Here is a 25,239-nt window from a genome sequence, read left to right on the forward strand (position 1 = left end):
GCTCGCAGAGCCCATCACAGTTGCAGACGGCAAGTTGCGCGCCGAGATACAAACGCTTGTCTCGCGATGAGCTTCTACCACTACCTATCAATCGCTTTGCTCGCTTCGACTGTGCGCCTCGCTACGGCAAACGGTAAGCCTGCTTCCCCGCACGACCCAACAAGCACAGCGGGGTTATCGGTGAACGAAATTTTGTCGTTCGCCGGGTCTCGGGTTTCAGCACCTCCGTCGATCAGGAGGTTCTCGTTCCCTCCGGAGATCGCCCTGGGCGAAGAAGTGATCGTCCTGTGCTCCGTCAAGACGGGATCGCCCGCCGACTCTTACTCCATCGCCTGGCAGAAGGATGGTCGCGGCGTTGTGGAGACCGAGCGCGTCTCCACGTCGTCACAAACCAAGGGCAGCGCCACTCTGCTGATCGCCAGCCTGGAGCCGGAAGACGTGGGCAACTACACCTGCACGGCGAGCAACGCGTTCGGCAGCGACAGCTTCACGGCGCCGCTCGTCGTCAACGGTAACGCCCGTTTCGGGCACGTTATCTTTTTTTCGGGGCATGGGTTGAGAGAGGCAGCAGCGCGTGCCCTCAGGTCGCGCGGCCGATGAGGCGCAGCCCACGTTACCAATCGGACGGCGTCCGGAACCATTTGCGTGTGGACACTTGTGCCCGTGCACGCAGAACGGTCGCTCGTATCGCGGCACGAATTAATGCGGCGAAATTACAAGCTTCGACGTTTTTTTTTTTTTCTCGGAATGGCTAAAGCTCCGCATAGCGACGACGTTGGCGTTACCGCTGCCGCCTCGACCACTTCCCAAGTTCGCGTCTGCGATAGGTAAGGCGTGTCCTGCACGCACCTGCCGCGGCTTAGCATGTACAGACCCGGAAGATGGATCATGCTACCTCGTCAGCCCATGTTCGATGCCTTATTAATCATATATACCATTCAACCGAGAGTATCGATTACCATAAATGACCCGTTGCGTCGGGCGCCTTGCCGTACAACGCTCCGTTACACGCAACACGCCAGCTGTACCGGCACGACTTGTTGCGTTAGTGGGATGCGTAAAATTACATTACCGGGCTTTATCATTACAAACTGTATGGGTGGCAAACTGTTCGCATTACAGAAGACCTATGCCTGCCAAGTTTGTCAAGCAGCTGCGTGCCATATGAAGTGGCTTCTCAACACCGTATGCCAGCGTGCCCGAACAGCAAAGAATGCCTTTTGTTTGTTCTAATTTCGTCGCTAACTACAAACGAGAGTTCTGATGAGAAATCTGTCATTTTTTGGGACCGTGTGTCATATACGTTTCTTTTTTTCTTTTTTCGCTGGACTCTGAGACTTGGGAGTTTTCTTTCAACAAGTTGTCGAACTCACTCACAACCGGAGCGGGTCTAATAATATGCTACTTAACTATTTATCTTCCGGCAATTTCTTTCACGGTACTCGGACGATAATTAGCTCCGGAATTCGGCCTAGGCTGCACAGCGCCGGCAACATTGATAAACTTCACTGAAGGAAATCTAAGGATGCCTTCTGGAGAGTACTCAATTAGCTTTCCTTCACTTAGTCTCGTTGATCCAAAATGTTCTGCAGCTACTGCAACAATCTATCTTTTCGCACTTAATGTTGTTCGCTGGGAGGAATTCCAATAATTACCGTCACGGTGTCGTGCTATGCCGTTTTGAAACGACGCGCTCCACAAATCGCCCGCCGTTGGACGAGAGCGCGCGGCTTCCGAGACATCCAACTTGTAGTGTTAGAGTCGGCCACCAGGTGGCGGTAGTCGTCCAGCCTTCCAGCGACTCGCACCAACCGGCAAGTTCTCGCCATCGACGCGCGAGTCTGTTGCGCTGTTAGAACTGCAGGAGGTGGCGCAGCGGTGCCTTGAATCTGCAGCACACAGATACAGCAAGATCCTCTTGCACGATGAACGGACGTAGGTGGCTACTCGGGATCTTCCTGATGGTCGCGGCGGCGTCTACAGAAAGCGAAGCCGGTAAGCGGCCTTCAACTGTCCAAATGGCTCGTCCATGCGTCGCTGGTTACCCGCCGCCGGCTTTCCTTTACGATACGATTCACTCTCGCCGATGTTTCCAGGCCCTCCGAGGCTCCTGGAGTTCGCATTCCCCGCTGAAGTCGGTCTGGGAGACGAGATCATAGTCACGTGCGTTGTCCGCAAAGCCACGGCAGGACCGTATCGCATCGCGTGGCACAAGGACGGCATCTCCTTGGAAGGCAGCGGACGTGTGTCGGCGTCGTCCACGAGCTCCAAGACCAGCTCGACGCTGCGCATCGCCGGCCTCCGGCCCGAAGACGTGGGTAACTACACGTGCGCCGCGAGCAACGCTTTCGGCAGCGACAGCTTCACGGCACCGCTCGTCGTTCATGGTAAAGTGGGCCCCGCTTTCAAAATCCCGAGCTTTCTTATATAGTGCAAGCGCTACACCAGCTGTCGCAGCATATCACAGCCGGGCGTTCGGACCACGTTTACAAACTGCAGTCAAACTGGCTGGTGCATTTGAGTCATTCGTTCAGAGAGGGCGCATCCGTTTACAGAGCCCGGGATGCGACAGCTCGCAAACTGTAGGAACTCTGGCGCCTTCGAATCGTTTTCCCCGAGAAGGAACATTCGTTTACAGAGCTCTTGATGCGACATCTTACGAGCTGCATTAACTCCGACAGGTACCGTTGAACCGTTCGCTCGGAGAATGTGCATCGGTGTTACAAAACCTCGTGGTGCGACTCGTTTTACTAACCGCAGAACTAATTTTTTAGTACGGCATCAAAATGAAACCATCAGTACCTACGACTCTTCAGTTTCTGCGCTTGGGCCCATTTGTGCCCCATTTGCGCTTGCCCCAGATGACGCAGGCAACGCCACTCGAAAGCGACTTCCTTCCTCTTTTGTATTTCGCGCCACACTTAAGTTGACGAGCAGCGGGTAGGTGGCGCAACTTGTCCGCGTGCCGCTTGAAAGTGAACTCTCCCTGCCGGTGGCCGAGGTCTGTTACCCCCTCTTTTACGCTGCAAGCTCTGATGCGCGCAGTTGAAACTCGGCTCCCATTTCGCTGCTGCGCTGTTTGGAGAGTTTCTGGCGCAGCATGATCCGTTACGGTGTTCTGACGTGCTGCATCGCCGAGTTTCTCATCACCGCCTCGGCGAGTGCCCATTCTCGTTCTTCAGGTATGGCACAGTTCTCATCGTCTCCTAGTCTTTGCGCGCATGGGAACGTTACGCCAGTCGTGACATAAGTTTTTCGACGTATCGTCTTGATCTTGCCTGTTTTGTTAATTGCCAGCGCTCGTGCTTGATTATTCGTGCGGGTTCACTTCAGGTGAAGAGCTTAGACGTATGCGTATGCTTCAGAGCAAAATGTCCCTGAAACGTCTCTCGTTCATATATATATATATATATATATATATATATATATATATATATATATATATATATATATATATATATATATATATATATAATTTAGTTACGATATCTCAAATATCCCAACAAGTAAGTAGGGTTTTCATTTAGGTGTGGTCAGAGATATAAGAGTTTTCAGAGGTCTAAAAGTGATCTGCAAATGTAACTGATTGCGGCACATATATACTCGAGATTACATCTTCCTATGAGTGACGGCAATAATCAGCTGACGAAATTTTTGCCAACAGGGGACTGCACTGAGCGCTACATAAGAGCTAAAACCAACACTGCGCTTTATGGCGTCGGAAATGTCCTGATCTCGCCTAATCACCGGCGCGCTTGTCATTCCAGACGCCCCGAAGATAAATGAATTCAAATTTCCCGCTAACCTCTCACCCGGAGACACAGTCGCCGTTATTTGTGTGATCAAAAAGGGCAGCGCGGGCCCCTTCGAACTGTCGTGGCTGAAGGACGGCCGTCCCTTGGAGCCCACAGCGAGCCTCACGGTGACGTCAGCTAAGGGAGGTCCCGTCTCGACGCTCACTATCGTGGACGTTTCGGCTCGGGACAGCGGCAACTACACGTGCGTGGCCCGGAATGCGGCCGGGAGCGATCGGTACTCCGCGCACCTCGCAGTCACAGGTACACGATAAAGATATTTTAAACACCCTTATGGGTGAATAAAGGGTGCTTGGCTTTCTTATGGCGAACACCTTTAAGCTTCTAATTGAGTAAGGTCGAATCCTTTATCGGGACAAATGAAGTCTTCTTCCCTGGCTACCTTTTGTGGCAAGTAAACACGATCATAGTTGCGACCACAATACGAAAACTGCATGAAATAAACTTTAAAAGCTACATCGCTGTAAAACTCTCGTGTATCGGATACTTTTGCGCGCACCATGGTCAGAATGATTATTACAAAGTTTTCAAACACTGCTTGCCTCCTCGAAAGTGTAGCTTGAGCCTGCCATCGCGCGCAATAAATCTTTTTATAGATTTTAAAGTAAGTGGAGAAACCAGCACCATAAAGAGTGTCAAAAGTTTGAGAGTGCACGCGCCAGCAGCGGCGAGCCTTGTACTGCTCGAGCGTTCTTGTAGGAGGAGTTTAATAGGTGTTTGTCGGCACTTCACGTGTACCGAAAATGGCAACACCTGCATTCCTCGACAACTACACTTTTGGAACTCCGCAGCGCCATATCTAAGCGACGATCGCATGTGTTCCGTACGTGTTTTAGACGCGGGGTCGGCGCCTCTGTGTACCTTACGACGCGGGACCTCTCAAGCCGAACTGCGTACCACGCAGTTGACCGGTCTCCAGTGAAGTGTTGCACGGAACGCATTACGTACGACCACGACATCGGCTTAAGCGCCGCACGGCGTCTAGCCGGAGATGCGCCATCGATGCATTTAATGTGGTTTCTGCTTTGGAGAACTCTTAACCCACCTTTATAAACAGTTTCAACTATTTTCCGCGTGCAGTGGGGCGATAAGCTATCTCCATAAACATTGTATGTCCGTGGATCGTCTCGGTAACTAGTTCACGTTTGGAATCAACCACCGCCGCTCCATAAACTCGTATTCAATGTAACGAGCCTTGACGATTAACTCTGAAGGTATACTGCTTGCCACACACGTGGCTGGATTGGGATAGCACATGCTGCGGAAATCGATGGACGCTTTGCACAGCGACGCACGGCGTAGTTGGTATATATAAATGTATTCATTATGCCTCCATGGATGGATTCCTGGATGTATGCTGCAATGACATTTAAACGGTTGTGTAATACATGCGGGCGCTGTTGCGCCTAATTGTCGGATACAGGCGCACGTAACAATCAACTGTTCTGAGGTGTTCGACCATCACACAACAGTTAATGATAAGAGGAACGAAGAGTCCTTGAACCCTTTGAAAGACGGCTCGCGAATACGTGATTTCAGCCCTGGGATTGTGCTGAAATCACACGAAGGAGCTTCCTGCGTCAGGCGAAAGACGCTGTTTCACCCCCAGAAAATATTTTCGAAGAGCAGCAGCTGGCAAATGCGAGAAGTGCGCGTCCTCGCCAGTGTCCCCTTCGTATTCTACGAAGTATTCCGTACGCCGACATTAGAGCCGGTTGAATTACGCGCGGTCAGCCTGCGCACCCGATTGTTCGCCAAACTATCGCGCTGGGGCGCTAGTTGTCCGAGGCATGCGCGTAAATCTCGTCGCCCTGCTGGAAAGCGAAACGCTCCTCTTTCTCGGAGCTGTGTTTTCTGCCACTTCTCCGTAGGGAAGCCGCTCGGCACACGTCTTGAAGGCCTGGAGAGTCCGATCATTTTTCGCTGTTCATTGCAGCCAACAGAAGAAGCATGAACCCTTCGCTAAACTTTTTAACGCGTGCTTCCACTGCGGCGGCGATAGTCCTGGAGGTCTGGGTGCTTGTACGGTTGTCTTCCGCAGCGGCTTCGGAAGGTACGTGAGTTTCGGCGCCCGCCGTGTTCGCACCGTCGTCCTTAGCCTTTTCCTTCCAGATGCAGCTCCTCTGTCGGTCTTCCGCTCTCCGAAGCCGAACAGCCTCGGTTTCCCGCCGAACCTCGGCCTGGGCGACGATGCCATAGCGAGCTGCTTTGTGCCCAGAGCAAATTGGCCCGGCGATGGGCTTCGTATCGTCTGGACTCGGAAGAACGGCGAGGACCTGTCGCTCAGCCGTCGGGTGTCCCTCGTCAGGGCCTCAGAGAGCAGCGTCACCTTGGGCATCAGAGATATCCGTCCGGAGGACATTGGAAACTACACCTGCGTCGTCACTTACGGGGATACAGCGGAGAGCATTACAGTGCCTCTTGTCGTGTCCGGTGAGTCACTGACGTCAATTCACACGACAGTGGGTGGACGTCGAGCTAGCGAAGCGCTAAGCCTTATCTCCCTCTCTCCGCTCTTTCATTCTGTCTGTCTACGTCAAAATAGATCATAACCCTTCAGTTACTACAAATTTATTTCCTTTTATAGCCATGTTGCACCGGAGATACCGTAAACGTGCGGCAGAAGCGGCGCCACCAAGCGCGTGTATGTTTTTCGAAGGACCAGTACCTTTGCAGTGTTGCAGTTATAAATGGTTAGTGGGGTTCTGAGAAAATACGTTTGTGACATACCCTTCCAGTCGCTGAACGTAAGGCTGCACCTCTCACTGAAAGCAGCAGTTCGCTGTGCCCTTCTCGTTCCAGACCGCTTGCCTGCGGTTAAACGTACGGGCCAGCGGTTCAAGAGCAGCGTGAAATAGAGCTCCGGTTTTGACAGAGTGTAACTCGCGAGAGCAAGATTTCATCGCTGACTTGCTCATTACATTTCTGCAGTGCACAAAACTCCCGTATGCAACGCGTAAAACTTGTGTTGCACGAAAATAATGCGAATTGCAAGTCCCGTGAACCTAAAGGCTGATGTTGTAAATATGATTTCTTTTAAATAACAAAAAGCGGCAATGTTACGGACATAAAACGGAAATAGACCTGTGTCCAACCGTGTGCTTATTTTGCCGCATCAGATATTGCCCAACATTGTCGACTTCGTGCCGAATAGCTAAGCTACGTAAACATGGGGGTGTCCACGCATTTCGAGTTCAACCATTTTTCACATGAATGCTTTCGGTTGTAGCAGTTAACTGCAATTTCCGCGCAGCATTCAAGCGCGAATTGACATTCCCTCCATCCGAACTTGAACTCAAAGTAGTTCCTACATTCGCCGTTAGGTGCCGCTAGTTGTCTACCTCGCGGCTTATTCTTGCTCCCGGCCGCATGCGTACGAGGGCCTGTACGCGCAGCCCACTAGAGTTGCGGCTCTCGCAGTCCGCTGTCTAGCACGGGATGGAAGCCGCAGCGCAATGTTGTAGCAAGTCGCTTGCTCGGCTGACGATGCATCGGACGGGAATTACTCTTGCGTTCGTTCTGACGTTCTTCTTCATCGAACACTCCACGGCGGGAGCAGGTGGTAAGCCGGAATCAAGTTTCGTTCCTGCATCCAACACACTCCTTCGGTTTGGGTACACCCCACATTGTGCCGGTTCTTTCCTCCGTCTCATATCTCTGTAGCGTCACCGAAGCTCAGGGAGTTTGCATTCCCGCCGGAATCCAGGCTGGGCGAACAGATACTCGTTAGCTGCGCGGTCAGAAGTGCGGCGACAGGCCCACATCGCATGACGTGGCTCAAGGATGGCAAGGCACTGGAGAAGAGCGATCGCGTCTCCGTGTCCGCCCAGTTCAAAGGTACGGCGGCGATCATGATTGCCGACCTGCGCCCCGAAGATGTTGGCAACTACACCTGCGTGGCGAGCAACGCCTTCGGCAGCGACAGCTTCACGGCGGCGCTAGTCATGCAAGGTAAATTTTGTCCCTACATAAGCATACTTCCGGGTCATAGCGCGAAGGCAAGTACAGTCGAGCGCCTCTACAACGAAATGACCTGTATAACGAATGAATAGTTCTGTACCGGTTCTATTGTGAGCTCTGCACTGCGCGACCTTTACAACGAAGTCACCTGTATAACGAATGATTTCGGTGGCCCCGAGCACTTCGTTATAAAATCGTTCGACGAAAGGCTCGACCAATGACTCGCAGCCGTAACTCTTATGATTCAGCCTTGATTAACAGTCTTCAGTGCGTGGAGGCGCACAGCGGCCGTGGTCGCAAGAATATTTGCGGGAGAAGGTAGCTCGACGAAAACGCGGGATTGCGCCGGCCGCGTGTATTTCTTTTTTTTTTTCCCGCGGCCGTGGCTTTTTCAGCAGCGTGAGAAATTTGGAACCGAGCGAGGTAAAAGTGATCCACAGAATGCTAAAAACTTGTACTGAGCAAATGCTTCGTTTTTACAAGGCCGTGATGGTGTTGAATCGCTCGAGGTTAGTTATCCTTCTAGTTAGCTGCTGACGTAACCGATCGGCAGATACGTCTGACTGATAGCAGTGTTCTTAAGTCTGCTACGTAAGAACTTGGAAGCGAGTACCAGTGCATGACACGGCTGGCAGTTGGGTTTCAGAGCTTGGGGTAGTGTCGTGATGTGCCGTTCTATACGGATGTATCATGACAATGAATGAAAGTTATGTACAAGCTACTTTTCGTTTACAGCTGACACTACCCTTCATTTTTCAATTGAAACATGATTGTCTTGCCGAACATCTCTAAGGTATTAAACTCCTCCATATTATTATGGAAGCGTATAAGTTCTGGTATTACTGACAAAAGTGTGCCTTGACTTCAGTATGTGCCGTAACGAGCTCTGCATCCTACGTCAGCAATTTCATACCATCCCCACTTCGGCGTTACTAACAAGAACAGCACACTTAACAAGCACACTTAACAGACGACAAAGTTTGGTCACTTCGACTCGGCACCTATGAGATATGCTTCATAAAGTGCGTCTGCACTTTGAAGGAACTACATTAGGCGTCAATCATCAACACTCGATAAATTGCAATTCCGACATCACTCAGCCGGAATTCGTGGAAACTTTAAGGGAATTCGAGACGTCCCTCAGAATGCTTGACGGCTTGTAGGCGCGTATGTAATGACATAGTTATGGAATCGGTGCTGCCATTGTATAGGGCCACCACTGTAGCAGCCGCAGGGAGCTAGACTGACTCCCGAGAAATTGTGCAAATATAGCACCTCGGATAAACATATGTAAAGCGGGATATACTGATGTATCGACAACCCGGAAGCGCACGTGGTCTAGCCGCTTGTGTCCGCTATAAGAAAAAAAAAAGAGCTCTGACCGTCAATTTGGCACGCAGAACGCGTACGAATTAAAGACTGCTTTCCTCGGCGACATGACCATCGCAGAAGTGTTGAATGTCGGAACAACACTGACTCCCATTTTGCCATACATCTCCTGTGCTGAAAAATCGCACCTACGGAACTCTAGTTCAGCCAAAGAAAGAAGTCGATGGAGTTTAACAAAATCGTGGTTATCCTTCATATGGTCCGACGCACGTATACATGTTTTTGCACTATTATGCCTGCACGTTGACGTTCGCACGATGGTTCATAACGAGACATATTACATAACGCCAGAACTGTTACCCCAATTGTGTTGTCTGACAGTTGTGTCAAATGTAATTGTACGACCACCAACTCCATACAGCGTGCAGCCACGTGACCAAGGCGAGCGATACGAACGCCGCTGCTCTGAACAGAGCCTCGACCACGCGTCTAGCCTTTCCAGACGCAAAGTGCTCTCGATGCCATTACTGACTAACGGGCTAACGCTCGCGCTTTGGAGACGGGGCTGATTATTCGAGGGTATGGCTCACATATGCGACAACTCTTGCGGTGCGTTTCATTCTTTCGGCCGTACACGTACCAGAAAAGAAAAAACACAAGAACCGCAAAAACAAACAAACAAACAAAACGCTCCATGCTTCGATATAACAGCGGTGGCGAATGCCTGTCGATGTGTCTTAAACTGTCATTTGTATTTGTCATGCAGACGTGGACTTATATCTGCATCATTTATGGTTACTGAAGAAAAAAAATAAAGCTGTGGCGTTGCGACAGTTGTGAACTTGTGATCGATGGCTGTACATGATTTTGTTACCGTAGGCGATCGTTACGCGTTTTATCTCTAGACGCCGGTTTGGGCCCACCTTCTCATAATGCAAATGCAACCTGGTGACCATACTTTGGTGCCTTCTGAGCTTTTCCGTCATAACACATCGCTCACAAAGGCCTGCGCCGACACACACACACACACACACACACACACACACACACACACACACACACAAACACACACACACACACACGCACGCACGCACACACACACACAAGACACAGACGCACGCACACGCACACACGCACGCACACAAAGAGCGGCATTATTTCATGAATGGCGCTCTATGCGTTCGTGGCATTCATTCAAGCCTCCAGACTAACGCTTTCCTTCTTCAGCCCCTGATTATCACCTGGTGGTGGTGGTGGTGGTGGTGGTGGTAAAAACTGTAATTCGTCTACAGAAAATGATTTATGAGATTAGATGTGGGAAGTCATGATGGCTTCGTGAGGTGGCCGTCAGACCGTGTCTTACGGCCTCAAATCTTCGCGTGAACCCCTTTGGACGTCAGCGCTTCAACATATAGACATACCAGCGCCGCTGAAGAACTAACCAGAGTTATGCTTACTTTAATTAGTGTCTCTAACATATTTTCCTTAATCTGTCTCTCTCTCCAAGATCTCAAATACCGTAACCGCATTGGCCACCTCCTGTTTTTGGAATCGTGGATTTCTAGCGCGCATCTTAGCGTTTACAAGAAGCTCGCGCTTTCGTCTGCTTGAAAGCAGATTCAAATTTAGCGCGCTCTTTTTTTACGGTTTGAGATACTGGCGCCAGGCGGCGCTAGTTGTCCACCGGTCAGAGTTGCTTGAAGCCGAGCTTCCGCGAGTATGCGATGTTTTAGCGCCATCCATGTCTGTCGTTCTCGATAGACGTTTCGCGCTGCTCGCTTGCTCAAGGAATCGCCTTGGCGTGCTCGTGAAATACTGAAATCATGTTCCAAGGTGCACTGCTGAGTCGTTGCATCATCGGCTTTCTTTTTGCTTCGTCATCAAAGCACTCAGTGCAATGTTCAGGTATGTTTACCTTAATATTAGCGATTGTTACTGCTGTTCTTATACTCCGTGTGTCATATACTATACTGCTAACGTATTAGATTACATAAGTGTATCGGGAAAATAGAAAAACTGATATATATTATACGTGAGAATTAACTTCTTATCTGAAACTTTAGTTCGCTCAATAACAAGCGCGCCGATTGCAGCTTTCTCAAATGATGTTGCAGATACTTTTGGGGCAACACAACTGAACTTGAATATGCATGGGCTGCGTTTACTCAAAAAGCCAATATTTGGTGCCGTCTCATAACGTCCACAAATTCTACGCGTTTAGTACGTTACACGGTAAAGTTGGTTTACTATGCACTCGAGCGTGACGTAGTCCTCAAGCAGCCAGCTCATCCAAATTTTGCTCGATCAGTCAATACAGCGCGCCTGACGGCGACGCTATCCTCGGCAGTAATCGTCGCAGAATGCGTCCTCTGTTTATAAACAGAAGTCGCGATGTCCCGAGCTTGTGATGCCACCTTCTTTCACTATATGTGCGCTGAACACAGCACAACAGCGAGTCTTAGGGAACTGTAGAGAATCTACATTGAGGATCCCTGTCGCGGTAACAAACTCGCCTCGACTCCAATTCGACAAGGTCGATTGCACGGCTACCTCTCGACTCGCATATTCACCCAGCGCCGGTGAGACTCCTCGGCCGTTACTGAGCTATAGTTTCGCATTTAGGCAAACCCAGGGTGTAACCTAAAACACTGGAGTGAAGGTGCGTTTGTCGAGTTGTTTCTTATCGCAGCATTCGCATCGGGTCGTAGCGGATCTTGAAGCGACAACTTCCGTTCGGTGTACTTGAGCAAAAGGGGGCGTCGTTCGTCGAGTCGAGGTGTGTTTGGAGATGCGGGCTTCGGTGACGCGAACGCCGACGAACGGCTTCGTTTCCAGAACCACCGAAGATCAAGGAGTTTAGGTTTCCGGTGACACGGTCGCCGTGAACTGCGTCGTGGAAAAGGGAAGCACGGGTCCCTTCGAACTGACCTGGCGCAAGGACGGCCTGCCCGTGCGGCCCACGGCGACCCTGACGGTGGCGTCGCACAAGGGGGGACCGCTGTCGGCGCTCAGCATAGTCGACCTGGCGGCCGAACACAGCGGAAACTACAGCTGCGTCGCTCGGAACGAGGCCGGAAGCGACGAGTTCTCCGCTTACCTCGCCGTGAAAGGTACGAGGCGCCCATCAACGTGGTAATCTTTGATTGTATACTCGTGCAAGAATATGGGCGCTGCGCGCGCTTCTAAAAGTCGCGCGATGTTCCTAGCTGACATCGAATTTTATTCGCAAGGTAGAAGAGTCAAGTTTTAAGACGTTCACTTTTTTTTTTTTGCGAACAACCGCCGCCTGTATAGAGATGTCGCGCGACAACTGCACTTCGTCGCCAATAACGTTGGAAGCATCTGGAAACACCCACAGTGACGACTGCAACAGGAGTTTTGCAAGTTGGTTTACTTCACTGCATCCGACCCCTTCGGTCGTCGTTACGATCGAGTTTCTTGTTTTTCTGACGGCCTGTACAGAAGGCATTGAAGCTCTTAAAATAGGCGGCCGCTGGAGGTGTTGACCGCAAACGCAGTGAAGAATGTTGAACCACTAAAGCCAGTCTACGCTGCCCGTCACGACCGCGGAGGTACTTTGAAATTTCGCGACGCTTTAACGTATGCAATTGTATTCGCGGCCCGCGATAGCGTAGTGAATTTAGCAACACACGCGCGTGCTGGCGCCGCTGTCTCAGCGGCTTTTTCATGTGCGCACACGTGGTCATGGCTTCGACTCCTGTCGGGTTCGTTCCAGGTTCGTTATGCAGCCGCGCTTCGACAGCCGAGTGACACCAGAATGCCTACCACGTACCCGGACTCCAGTTCATCGCACACCATTTTTTTCGGCACTCGGGAACTATTCCGTTATGTCAACGCGCATACATACCGCTATTGTATATGCTTTTACTGCAAAAAAAAAAAAAAGATTCCTGCACCCATGCGCCTCATGCCCAGACGGCCGCGCATTGGTGCGTGTATTGCTTATCGCAGACTACAGTGGTGTCGGCGGCGCTACGCGTGTTCAGCCCATACTTAAACCCGTATTCCGTTTTGATGTACGTGACGTCTTGAATTCCGGCGTAGCGGTTGCACACGGCGGCATGTTAGATGTACTGTCTGTATCAAGAGATGCCATGTCAAAGTGTTCTCGCCACAAACAGACGCAGAGCCATATGTCGACGCTACGTTTGTGAGTGAAGATCTCCGGTGTAGAGACCATCTCGTTGATGTATTTAGGGTGCTAAAGACGCGCACGCTACATGAAGTATAGGCCGCGCCCCGATTTCGTGTTTTGCGTGCATCTTTATCCGTATACGTCAAAAAAAAGTCAAGCAACGAATTGGCTCAGCACTCTGCCTGATCTCACAGAAACACTCTGTCAGCCCAGTGCCGGTTTGCCCGGCCGGCACTGCCATGCGGCGTTACGTCATGTCTGGCGAGAAGCACAGCTTGTGGACTGGAAACCTTGGCGATGTAGTAGTACACGTGTACTACCAGATAGCCCAGCATATCGTAAGCCGCGATGCACAACGTGGCAAATTCGTACTGTGAGTCTCGAGCGTAAGAGAGAGAGAGAAACGTTATCGTAATTGTAAAGATTTGAAGGAGGGGTGGTCGGAGCCTCTCAGTCCAGGGCCCCACTGGCCTCTGCCGCCTGCCTGACCTGGCTAATTAAGGACTTTTGTCCTGCCAGGTCGGAGCGGGCGAGCTGTGCCTCCCACTGCTCCATTGTCCTACTGGTGTTTGGCCTATGAGGGTGCTTAGTGCACTCCCAGGTTATGTGCATTAGGGTAGGTATGCCACCGCACCAATGACAGTTGGCCCTATAACGAGTGGGATACATGGCGTTTAGCAATTTTAAATGGGGGAACACCCCGGTCTGTATTTTACGCCAATCGGCGGCCTCTTCCCCGTTAAGTTGTGGGTGAGGCGGCGGGTATTTTCTTCGGACTCCACGCTGATGAGCAAGGATGTATTTGGCATTTAAATTGGTGGAATTTTGTGAGGGGTAGTGCGGGTGGTTCGGGTTAGAAGAGGACGCCGTCGCTCGGTTAGTGCACCCTCGAGCTAACGCGTTAGCCTTTTCGTTCCCCTGTACCCCCGCGTGGCCCGGGCACCAGAGTAGGCGATAGTGGTGGTTGAAGGATTTGGGGATTATCGCGAGGCTAGCCGCAGTCACGTGCCCCTTGAGAAACATGCGACATGTCTCCTGGGAGTCCGTGACCACGACCGAGTCCCTTTGCGAACGCTCCGCGTGAGCGAGTGCGATAAGAAATTTCAGAACACATCATTCGCTTTCTCAATTTCAACTTGCAGTTTCCCGCCTTTCGTAGTTTTCGTTAGCGCTAAAGGGCGGCGCTAGTTGTCCACCCAGTTCGCTTGGCGAAGCGCGCAAGGACTGCAGAAGAACCTCGCTCATACAGTCGAGAAGAGGCGCACGCAATGGATGGAACGCGGCCCGCGCCAACCGCTATTCGCGCCTCCTTTGGAAACGGCTGGGTGACGTCCATGCGCGACGTCTTGCACCGCTGTGTACTGATCAGTGCGGTCATTGCATTTGCACACGGCTCAAGGCTCCCCGCAGGTACTGTGACGTTACGTTCTTCCTCCCGTAGATCCGTCTGCTTAGACGTGCACTTGTAGAGAAGAAAAAGGTTTCATGGCACTAAATCTACTCACCATTATAACATTGATCAAATGCGCGCATTTGGCTAATACACTCGTTCGAACGAGTACTCCCTACTCAGCTTCTATCATTAATTACCGATCTATTAGCATTTTAGGTGATTAATCATTATGAAACGGAAGCCCCCGCATGGGCAGTTGCTTTACGAACGTCGGTCGAGCAGTTACGTCATTAGTTACCGTCGCGCTCACCCTTGCGTCATGTCACAGGGGGGGCGGGGTGGGGGGGAGGCCGATAGAAGAAACACGTCGCTCTGACCTCCGGAATTCCAGGCCCGCCCAAGATACGAGAATTCAAATTTCCCGCCAACCTTTCCCCGGGAGACACGGCTCTCGTGGGATGCGTGATCGCCAAAGGAAGCACCGGCCCTTTCGAGCTCTCCTGGCTGAAAGACGGCCGTCCGCTGTCGTCGTCCGGTTCGCCGAGGACAGCCGTTGCACCGAACAAGGGCGGCCCGGCCTCTACGCTGACGATCGTGGACGTCTCGGCCCAGGACAGCGGGAACTACACCTGCGCGGCCCGCAACGCGGCCGGGAGCGACAGCGTCTCCGCATTCTTAGCGGTTACAGGTACGGACGCAGCTACTGGAAGACGGGGGCGCAAATTAGGTACGGACATCGGCAGCGGATGTTTCCCTTTTCTCGGAAACATCCGCTGCCTTTAATCCATCCGGAAACATGCGCTGCTATTTAATTATAGATCCGTGTATAATTAAATACCTGTATTTAATTAAGTACTGTCAACCACTCCTCGCCGTCAAGCAGCCAGCCATCTTTATTTCAGTTCCGTGGTGCTACGGACCTGGGCAGATTCTCTCTGCCTGCTGCCAAAAGCAGTGATTACATCCTTGTTTCCGTCTTAACTCCTATAGTGTCTTGTCGTGACATGTAGTGAAACCACAATCTTCTTTTTTTTTTTCCTTTTTTTCCTTTTTTTTTTGAGAGGATGGGAGGGGAATGGCGTGTTGTCTGCCGAGAGACAAGCAACCTGACGAGTCGCATTGGTTTAGTAGCACCTACGGCAAACCGCAAGTTCCTTGCCGCCAAGTTTGGTGGCGAATCTCCGTCGGGAACGCAAGTTGAAAGTCAACGAAATTACCTCCGTAAGGAAGGATCGATTACACTCCGACCGAATTCCTATCTTTCGTATGTATTGCGAACGCCTCTATATGAATTTGACAGCGCAAGAAAATTAAGGCGTCTCCGACGGTTGGTCTGTTGCTTTGTACAAGAAACGCTATTTAGTGGTGGCGCCACTGCAGTTCACAGGCGCCACCCAGCTGCGCTCATCGTTAGCGCTGACAGCAGCGTTAAAGGGACACTAAAGTGAAAGGGCAGAAACCTGGAGGCTTACGAAAAGGGTTCTACTCAAATTGAGGACGACGCAACGAGCTATGGAAAGAAGAATGATGGGTGTAACGTTAAGGGATAAGAAAAGAGCAGATTGGGTGAGGGAACAAACGCGAGTTAATGACATCTTAGTTGAAATCAAGAAAAAGAAATGGGCATGGGCAGGACATGTAATGAGGAGGGAAGATAACCGATGGTCATTAAGGGTTACGGACTGGATTCCAAGGGAAGGGAAGCGTAGCAGGGGACGGCAGAAGGTTAGGTGGGCGGATGAGATTAAGAAATTTGCAGGGACGGCATGGCCACAATTAGTACATGACCGGGGTTGTTGGAGAAATATGGGAGAGGCCTTTGCCCTGCAGTGGGCGTACCCAGGCTGATGATGATGATGATGAAAGTGAAAAATGATTTCTTCTGCATCAGTAAATTACCGTTCAACAACACCAAAATCACAACTCTTACAACGATAAGACGTTTAGTAAGCCAGAAAAAGCGCAAGAACGAAATACGGGTGGCGAGGCCTACTTAAGTTCTCGCACCTGGGGGCTGTGACGTCTTGGATTTTGATGGCATCTTCTTGGGCCTACTAATTATATATAGCGGTACAGATTGACTACATTGCGTTCCAAAGGAACCAAACATTAAGCATGGCAAGTTTCGGGAACCTTTATTCATCCAACGCGGCCCAAATGCGAAAACATACTTTGGAGTCCATGACGTCACGCTGACGCACCGGCGCTGGGGTTTCAGCGCGAAATTCAAATACTGATACTTGGCCCTTCATTTTCTCATCTAATAATCAAACTATTTTTTTAAATGACTGCCTGCAGCAATGCTTCAAGCAATGCTTCTCAAGCAATGCTTCATTAGTCTAAACTGATTTATTGTTTCGCTTTAGTGTCCCTTCAAAGCTGCGCACCTGGCGAGTGTGTCTATGTCGGCGAACGTTACAGTAATGCCGCACTGCTTCGGTATGATTGATTAACTCGTAAGCCGCGTGCCACACGGCAGTGGACGCGACGACTGACGAAAGCGGCGCAGCCGACGATGACGAATTGGTGACGTAATCGTAACTGACGACCGACGACGTCTTCAAAGCCATCTCTATGGGGCGGAGGAGGGATACGCGGGTCAACGAAAGCAACTGTGACCAAAAGCCTGCGAACCAGCCAAGAAGAACTCTTGACAAGGGAGACGACAGCGGGATTCGAGGAGGTATCGCGATTCACCTTTCGTCGCTCGCGTGTTTCGCCGCGGCACGTGACGTGAACCTCGGTGCACGATCGGTCGGCCGCATTCGCACATTCCGTCGGACGAAATGTGCACGTAAACATTAGCGACCCGTTTGGCTAAGCCTTCCTTGAATGAAATTAAATGAAGGCATTTCACTTGATGAACGTGCTTAGCTTGTTCTGTTGCGATCGGTATACGGTGTGCGGTCTTTACGGGGAAGCTTAGGACGACAGAATGTTGAACTAGCCGGTAGGTGTTCATCTTAGAAGAAAAGATAGGGATGCATCAAACACAACGGACACAATATATATATATATGGGCGTCATAAACGCACTTCGTGTTGCCCGTTTTCCTCTTGTGTCCGTTTCTGCACGCCTAACTTTTTTTTATTTCTAACACGAATCTCGACAACGAAGTGAGCTGTATGTAACGAAGGATCATGCAGATCCCGAGCAATTTGTTATAAAGGTGTTTGGCTGTTTGTTAGCGCCGATGCATGTAATATTGAAACAAAAGTCGCCTCCAATGAGTCTACACATGTCTGCTGTCAGCATTTCAACGCTCGAAGAGGCCCACCGACGACCTTTCTCTATACGAAAGAATACAGTCGGGCGTATATGATAGAGGCTCGGCTTCCCGATGAAGAGCGATCACTACAGCGCGATCATCATTACCGGCGCACAAGCAATGCTACATAGCGAGCCTGACGCGTAGAACGAACAGAAACAGGCTTGCGTGACTTGAGCGTCGTACTACTTCCAGCCTATTCCAATCCCTTCATACGCACGCGTGAGGGACCGCTAAATATAGCAGGACATTGCCAACTTGACACCATTGAGCGCCATTACATTGAGCGCCATCTTTTTCCTCTGTTTACCTAGTTTGGGGAATAAATTCCGTGTGGCGGTCGGTTTTGATAGACGCTAAAGAATGGTTCTATCGGAAGAAGCCACAAAAACGAGCGAAGAGAGAACTACAGGACACAGACACACTGTAGACTTTCAACTGCAGGCTTATTCTATTCTCGTACGCGGAGTACGGTTGGTGACAGTATAGTGCGTCCAGTACTTCGCACTCCACGCCTTTTGTGGGAAATTGAGCCTCGCAGTTTTTCTTCTTTTTTTAATCGCACGCAGGCATTTGTGGCGAACAACTTGCACCTGGGAACCTGCTCATGTGTTTAGACATTTCTTGCATTCATTCGCCGTTTTGGCCGCAAATAACGGGACGTTGCCAGTTGCAGCCAGCGTTACACGGATGGTCTAGCACCTTTGGTAAGCTTGACGGCGCGAGGGTGGAGATGAAGAAAGAAAGGTGCCGTATATGCCAACATATAGGGAGCACATTTGTTGAAGCCTGCTCTTACGCAAATTGTCGGTGTCCTTGGTTGAGGAAATGGTGAGTTTCAGGAACAGCGTAGCCAAGCAGCGTGAGCAAAAAGAAGAGTTACATTGTAGGCCCTTTGCGTTCTTTTGCATGTCCGGCCACTTGGGTATCCTGAGGCTTACTTCCCACGACGGTTGGGTACTTTTACCCACGCTTCCGCGCTGATCTCTTACGCGACACGCTATGTAGGGGACTCCCATTGGCACGCCTTCGCACACTCTTAAAACAGTTGCAACCTTTGGGGTGTATATTTGCCACGAAACAATAATGGTATTCTGTCTTGCTAGCGTTTCCTTTCCTGAAAACGCACGCTGCGCTCGTTACCTTCTTGTCGGGAGTGCTCTGTTATGCTGATAACGCCCATGAGGTTCCTAACTTGGGAGTACCGTGCTCGCAGCGTTAAAGACAGATGACGATTATTGTTCTGTGGCAAGCATACACCCCAGAAGGTGCAACTGTTTTTAGAGTGTACACACAGCGCCAGAGCACGTCTGCATATCAGTGACCCCCAAGCGATAGGCACGGCACGGCTCGTGAACCGCCCTCTTTACGCGAGCGCGCACTCCAGTTGAAAACATAGTGTTTGAATCAGGCACTAGATGGCGATACTTGTCCATGCTCGAGCGGTTCCGAACTTCGTGCTGTTCTCCGCCGCGTCGTTTTCTACACCAATTTGTTCTGGCGCCGTACGTCTGCAGTCCAGTTAGTCCTTGTGCTCTCCTGCTACCAGCAGTTACCACATTTATCTGAACCAGGCAGGCTCGTTAGCCTTCCTGCAACATGGCTCCGCTAGCTTTGTTTCTTTGGATCTGTTTGAGCAGCGCACTGGACTTTTCGGCTGGCGAAGTCGGTAAGCCGGCGGCAACTTCGTGTCTTGTCTTGTGGCGGTCTCGCACGCGAAGTTCAACTGACCTCCGATGTGCCCAGGTCCTCCCAGACTTTTGGAATTCTCCTTCCCAGCCGAAGTCGGCTTGGGCGACGAGATTATTGTATCCTGCGTCGTCCGGAAAGGCACCGCCGGACCGTACCACCTTTCGTGGCACAAGGACGGCAGTGCTCTGAAGGACAGCGACCGGGTGTCGGCGTCGTTCGCGCGCTCCAAGAGCAGCGTCACGTTGCGCATCGCTGGCCTCCGACCCGAAGACGTGGGCAACTACACTTGCGCGGCGAGCAACGCTTTCGGCAGCGACAGCTTCACGGCACCGCTCATCGTCAATGGTAAAGTGTTCTTAACTCGATCTAATCCGAGCGATGTAAACTGATTCTCCCCGTAAGGGCAGACCTTCTGGCTACGGTTGGTACATTGCTAAATAGCGAATAATACCGTGAGACACACGGGACTGAAACAATGGAACGGGGCACATGAACGAATCCATTTGTAATCGCCTCAAAATGACGCCAGCGTGAGCATTTGTTGAGTCTGTCACAGTTGCTCGTCAGACCGCTTTAGAACAAATAGCCTCATCCGCGTACATTTCAAAACTGTCATTTTCGTTTACATTCAAAGCATTTACACTAAATACATTAGTTGGAACGTCTTGGCATCCCGATGATATAATCGCTGGCCTCTCTAAAAAACTGCGATGTTCTTTGGGCCTCAATTGCCACCCTTGAGCCCGCAGACGACGACGCTAGCGTGCAGGTTCCATCAGCTGCTTTCGGACGACTTCGTCTTTGGCGCCAGTCGTAATTCCTCTAGCCGCCTTTGGGTGGCGACACTTGTCCGCTCTGTTTCGCTTTCGAAGTTCCGCGTCAAGTCTACGCTTCCGCGCGCCCCTGCGCTCACTCGAAATGCAGGTCCCGTAGACTGTGCATCTCGAGCTCTCTTGCACAGAATTCGTCATGCTTCGTCACGAAATTCGGATGCGTTTTATCGCGCAGTTTCTTCTCCTCGCATCTACAAGTGGCTTCAACCGTGCTTCAGGTACGACGTCCTTGACTTTGAATTTTTTTGTGTGTGTTTTTTTTGCGATGCAAACCTCCTCGTGCATGTAAGTTTTGGAAATGGAAATGTTGGTTTTGCTCGAGTTCACTATGTTGGGTTACCTCTGCCATTAAAAAGGTTGAACTATGGCTGTACGGGTCAGCAGGAAAGATGATAGGGATGTGCGAAAAACAAGTCGCATAGATTATGTTTAGTCGTATTTAATTCTACGGAAAAACTAAGAGACATTGTAGCCCACCAGATTTTATAGCCACTTCATCAAAGCATTGTGCTGATTCGAATAAATTGTTTACTTCCATGACTTCAAAACCGCAGGCATTCGCAGGTCCCACTTGCCATGTTTATGGGACTAAGTCCTCCGTCAAGCCGATTGCGACTTTCGGACCGCGTTCCCCGACATTTCGTGCCGAAAATAAACGTATAGACTTAATTTCATTGGGCTTTTTGCTCCGACTATAAGTACCCGAGGAGTGAAGTTAACAACGGGCGCTTGTCCTTCCAGACGCTCCAAAAATACAGGAATTCAAATTTCCCGCTAACCTCTCGCCCGGCGACACGGTGGTTGTCAGCTGCGTAATAAGGAAGGGCAGCGCGGGCCCGTTCGAACTGCGGTGGCGGAAGGACGGCCGTCCCTTGGAGCTCACGCCCAGCCTGACGGTGACGTCACCTGAGGGAGGCCGCCCCGTCTCGACGCTCACTATCGTCGACGTTTCGGCCGGGGACAGCGGCAACTACACGTGCGTGGCCCGGAATGCGGCTGGGAGCGATCGGTACTCGGCGCACCTCGCAGTCACAGGTACGGCTGCGGCGACTGCGTCCTCCTTGCCGCAGCTGCGAGCGTTCTGCATGCTCGGAAACGTGGAAGCGGCAAACAGGCGGCGGAACTTCGTAGAGACCTCGAGACTGTTGTGAAAGCACGCTGGTGCGTGTAGCGAGGGTACGTAGCAGAAAACAGCGCGCGTGTACTCAACCAAGCTCTGCTGGCGCGGTACATTCTTCACTGGTATACCCGGGCGGTGGTTATATCTGAGGCGGTAGTGAACGCACTCGGACGTTGTTACACACAGCATCGAGATGTTTTACATCGAACTTATTGCTATAATGACGTGGTCCAGGGAAACTTTCGCGAAAGCTGCACGGTACTTTCTTATATGCGCGCATGTCCGCCAAAGCGAGACCCATATTTATTTGATTTCTCCTAACGCGAATCTTAAAACGACGCATCTGAAAAAAAAAAAAAAGTACACCAGAGGTCGTCGTTCTAAACGCACGCTCAGTTTGCGTTGACTTTCGCCTCACGCGATTGGCCTATCTCCTATCGCAACTCTGATCGTACCTTAGCGGTGGCCTACGGTACAATCTTGATCATCCAGCATGGGGAGTGTACTTGCGCGATCGATTCACGAACGTGTTTTTGCATATCGCGTTTTCAGGAATGCGGTCGCCCAGGGTAGGGGAATAGAATGCGCAAGTTCGTACTCACCAGCAAACCCGCCATATCCACTACCAACCACAGCAGGACATATATGCGATGCCCAAATCCACGGCCTAGGGACGATTGCTTCTCACGGAAACCGATGTCGCAGGCTATTCGCTTGCGAGCTGCCGACACCGGAAGTGACAGTGGAGCCGGAAACATGTTTTGACCGCCATACTTTGGACACCATCTACAGCGTTGGTTTGTGTTCCCCTGTTTCAAGCTCGGTTTTCGATTGCGTGTTCAATGAGAGTGCGTATAACGTGAACGGATAAAGCTCGAGTAGTAATCGTGGGCATATCTGTGCCAACTTTTCCGAAACGCGCTCGATGTGGATCTAACATGGCGAACGGCGGGTTGGCGCAGGCGCACTTACGCGCGAGTTCTGACCCTTCTGCACAGCCTGGCACGCCGTCCGCGGCTATCCTGTTATGTGCAAATAAACGTTATTATCTTAGTTATCATGGTCAGTCCATAGCGCAAGCGTGTTTGGTTTATAGCCCTTGCGAAACAGCGCCATGCGAATGTGGTATGTTGAATATAGCTACAGGCGCGCGTTTTAGCCTGGCGACCGATTAATTGTGACCACTTCGGGTTCCTTAACGTGCACCAAATGTACGGTACACCCGAGTGCGTTTTTGCTGCGTTAAGCCCCCATCGAAGGGTGGCCGCGGCGGTCGTCGATGGGAACCCGCCGCGGCTGACCACCGGTCAGCTGCGACGGGTGGTCACGACGTGCAGAGTTTGTACTGCCTACGGGAAAACGTGCTGCGAGAGAGTCTCCGGGAAATCGCTCTCGTGAGCACGCACTTTCTTCGGCGCTGCAGTCTAGTGTATGTAAGAGAGTTTTAGTTAATAGGGATCGCCGGGAGGCTCGCTTTTCGCTTGCGTATACGCAAGGCACGTCCGTCACAGCAAAAGGCAAGCAGCTAGACTTTGGGTTCTTTTGGCAAGCAAGCACCCTCGCGGGCCCCGCCCACCTAAAAACTCTCTATCGTTGCCACGTGAAACCAGAGGAGACGGCGAATTCCGAAAGGATGAGAAATCGGCGCGGACACCCAGCGCACATGCAATGTTCACAGCCTTATCGTCATCAGCACGTTTTCCACGGTCATTTTCGTAGGCGTAGTGAACAGAACTATCCCAGCAACACCCGGAGAATGTTTCTGCAGGTCGTGGTCGTTGCACTGAAATTGCTGTTTACGCATTTATATTCAGTAGAGCTAGACCCAATGCGGTATACGAGGGGAGAGGGGTGTGTCCTCATGGCAGGATGTCTCGTATACCGGGTATTTCAAGAAACGCCTTGAGAATTCCGTAATAGGGAAGGTTGGATAATTAAATGATTATGTTTAAATATGAATTACAAGATGAGTTATTCAAATTAATCTAATTATTGAGCCAAGAGAGCCGTGCGATTTATTCCAGCAGAAGATTTGAAGCGCGCCATCCAGGAGCTCTTAACCGTTTCCAGGCATGCAGAAAAGTTGGTGCTAATAATTTTTACACTGTAATGAATTGCAGCCGATTTCACACAAGAAAGCGAAAATGTGTTGCTCAAGAGCGCAACTGTCTCACCCACAGTAGACGCCCGTGAGTGGCGTGACTGATTATGTCACACCGTCAGACGAGCAGATGATCACTTTGCTCAGCTCTCTCTCTCTCTCTCTCTCTCTCTCTCTGTATGTGTTTAGCTTCCCGGTGAAAGCCAGATTTTTTCTTGCATAACGCCACGCAAACTCAGACCTCTTTCTATCAACGCCTGTAGCACAGCTTACGCCCCGGACAACTTCGAGCGACTTCGAGATTTGCGCGGGATTTGTGTTTCTCGGTATCGACACCAGAAGACGCTAGTTGTCCGTCTTGCGCTACAGTCGATGTTTTCTGTCTCTTGGCGTACCCGCGGCGCGAATCTCCCCCGTGCAGTCGGTGCGTGTACTCCATCAGTGCGCGCCACACGCGTTGTAGTTTTGCAAGAGAGTCCACGAACATGTCACACGAATCAGTTACGAAAATTTTCACCGTTTGTGTTTTCATTACTTCCGCTGCAAGAGGCTCAGTCCGTTCAACAGGTATGCTATGGTATCTATCTCCCACTTTGTGTTCCACCTGATTCTTTAATTTTTCGTTGCCTTTAGCTGGAAACATTTCTAGCTTAACTTGTTCAAGTAAAAAAAAAAGTGAACGACAAAAGTTAGTTTCAAGAGTTGCGGGTTTACGCGTGTTAGAGGCTGCATGCAGGTAGCGATCATGTGTGCCGTAAAACCGAAAAAAAAAGTGCTTGCTTTGCCCGCGCGAGATGGAAACTAGAGCTTCTCGTGAAAGGTGCTGGAAGCTGCTACCGTTTGGCGCTGCGATGGTTATGGCGCCTTGGGGATTCGTGCAGGTTCATGCATAGTGCGCAGGTACAGTTGCAGCTTATTCAGGTGACTCAGTGGTGGACATTCATACCGGAAATACGTAGGGGGAGGTCGTAGAGCGTGGAGCTGTATGGGGACCTACAGCCCGCAAAAGTATGGGGATAATACACTTAAAAGCAGGAAATACAAAACTAACTAAAAGCTAGTATTAGAAGCGTATGCTGAAACAGTAGTAATAAATAACAAAACACCGCAAAAAATATACGTTAGCTGTTAGGTAATAATGATGAAGTACATCTCGAAAAATGGCAGCACTCAAAAGTATAGTAGGCACAATATAATGTACCACACTTCAGAAGTCATCTAGTAGAATGCACCGTACTCCAACTTGGCTAATGTTTCATTCGAAGCGCTCCTTGCGCCTTTCGGTGCTATTCAAAGCCGTTTCTTTCTTTTTTTTTTATTGTCTGTTTGCCTCTTTGCGTTGGCTTACAGCATTTAAGTACCAGTTCAGTTTAGTAAGGCGGGCAAGGCCGCAATTTATGAGCACTTTAACGAAGATAAAGCGGCGAGCCAAGCGTGGCATGACATGCATATTTTAAGAACGCTGCTCGCAATGACGCTAAGGAGGCAAAGCGAGCGATGACGAAGAGCGAGCGCACGTTTCAGGCGCCCCCAAGCTACAGAGCACCGGCTTTCCAGCGGAAGTTTCTCTGG

At 50.7% G+C, this 25,239-nt stretch overlaps 1 protein-coding gene across 1 annotated transcript in view; it reads left to right on the forward strand.

Moving 5' to 3' along the window:
• The window catches only part of LOC135897685 (cell adhesion molecule Dscam1-like), a 153,070-nt gene that overhangs the window by 7,414 nt on the left and 120,417 nt on the right, over window positions 1-25,239 (forward strand). Inside the window, exons 5-7 of the mRNA XM_070541020.1 lie at window positions 15,045-15,341; window positions 19,668-19,958; window positions 21,188-21,481. Of these exons, the coding sequence (XP_070397121.1) occupies window positions 15,045-15,341; window positions 19,668-19,958; window positions 21,188-21,481 (882 nt within the window). The remainder of the gene's footprint in view (window positions 1-15,044; window positions 15,342-19,667; window positions 19,959-21,187; window positions 21,482-25,239) is intronic.

The sequence above is a fragment of the Dermacentor albipictus genome, chromosome 6 (assembly GCF_038994185.2).
Source record: "Dermacentor albipictus isolate Rhodes 1998 colony chromosome 6, USDA_Dalb.pri_finalv2, whole genome shotgun sequence".
In the NCBI taxonomy this organism is placed as follows: domain Eukaryota; kingdom Metazoa; phylum Arthropoda; class Arachnida; order Ixodida; family Ixodidae; genus Dermacentor; species Dermacentor albipictus.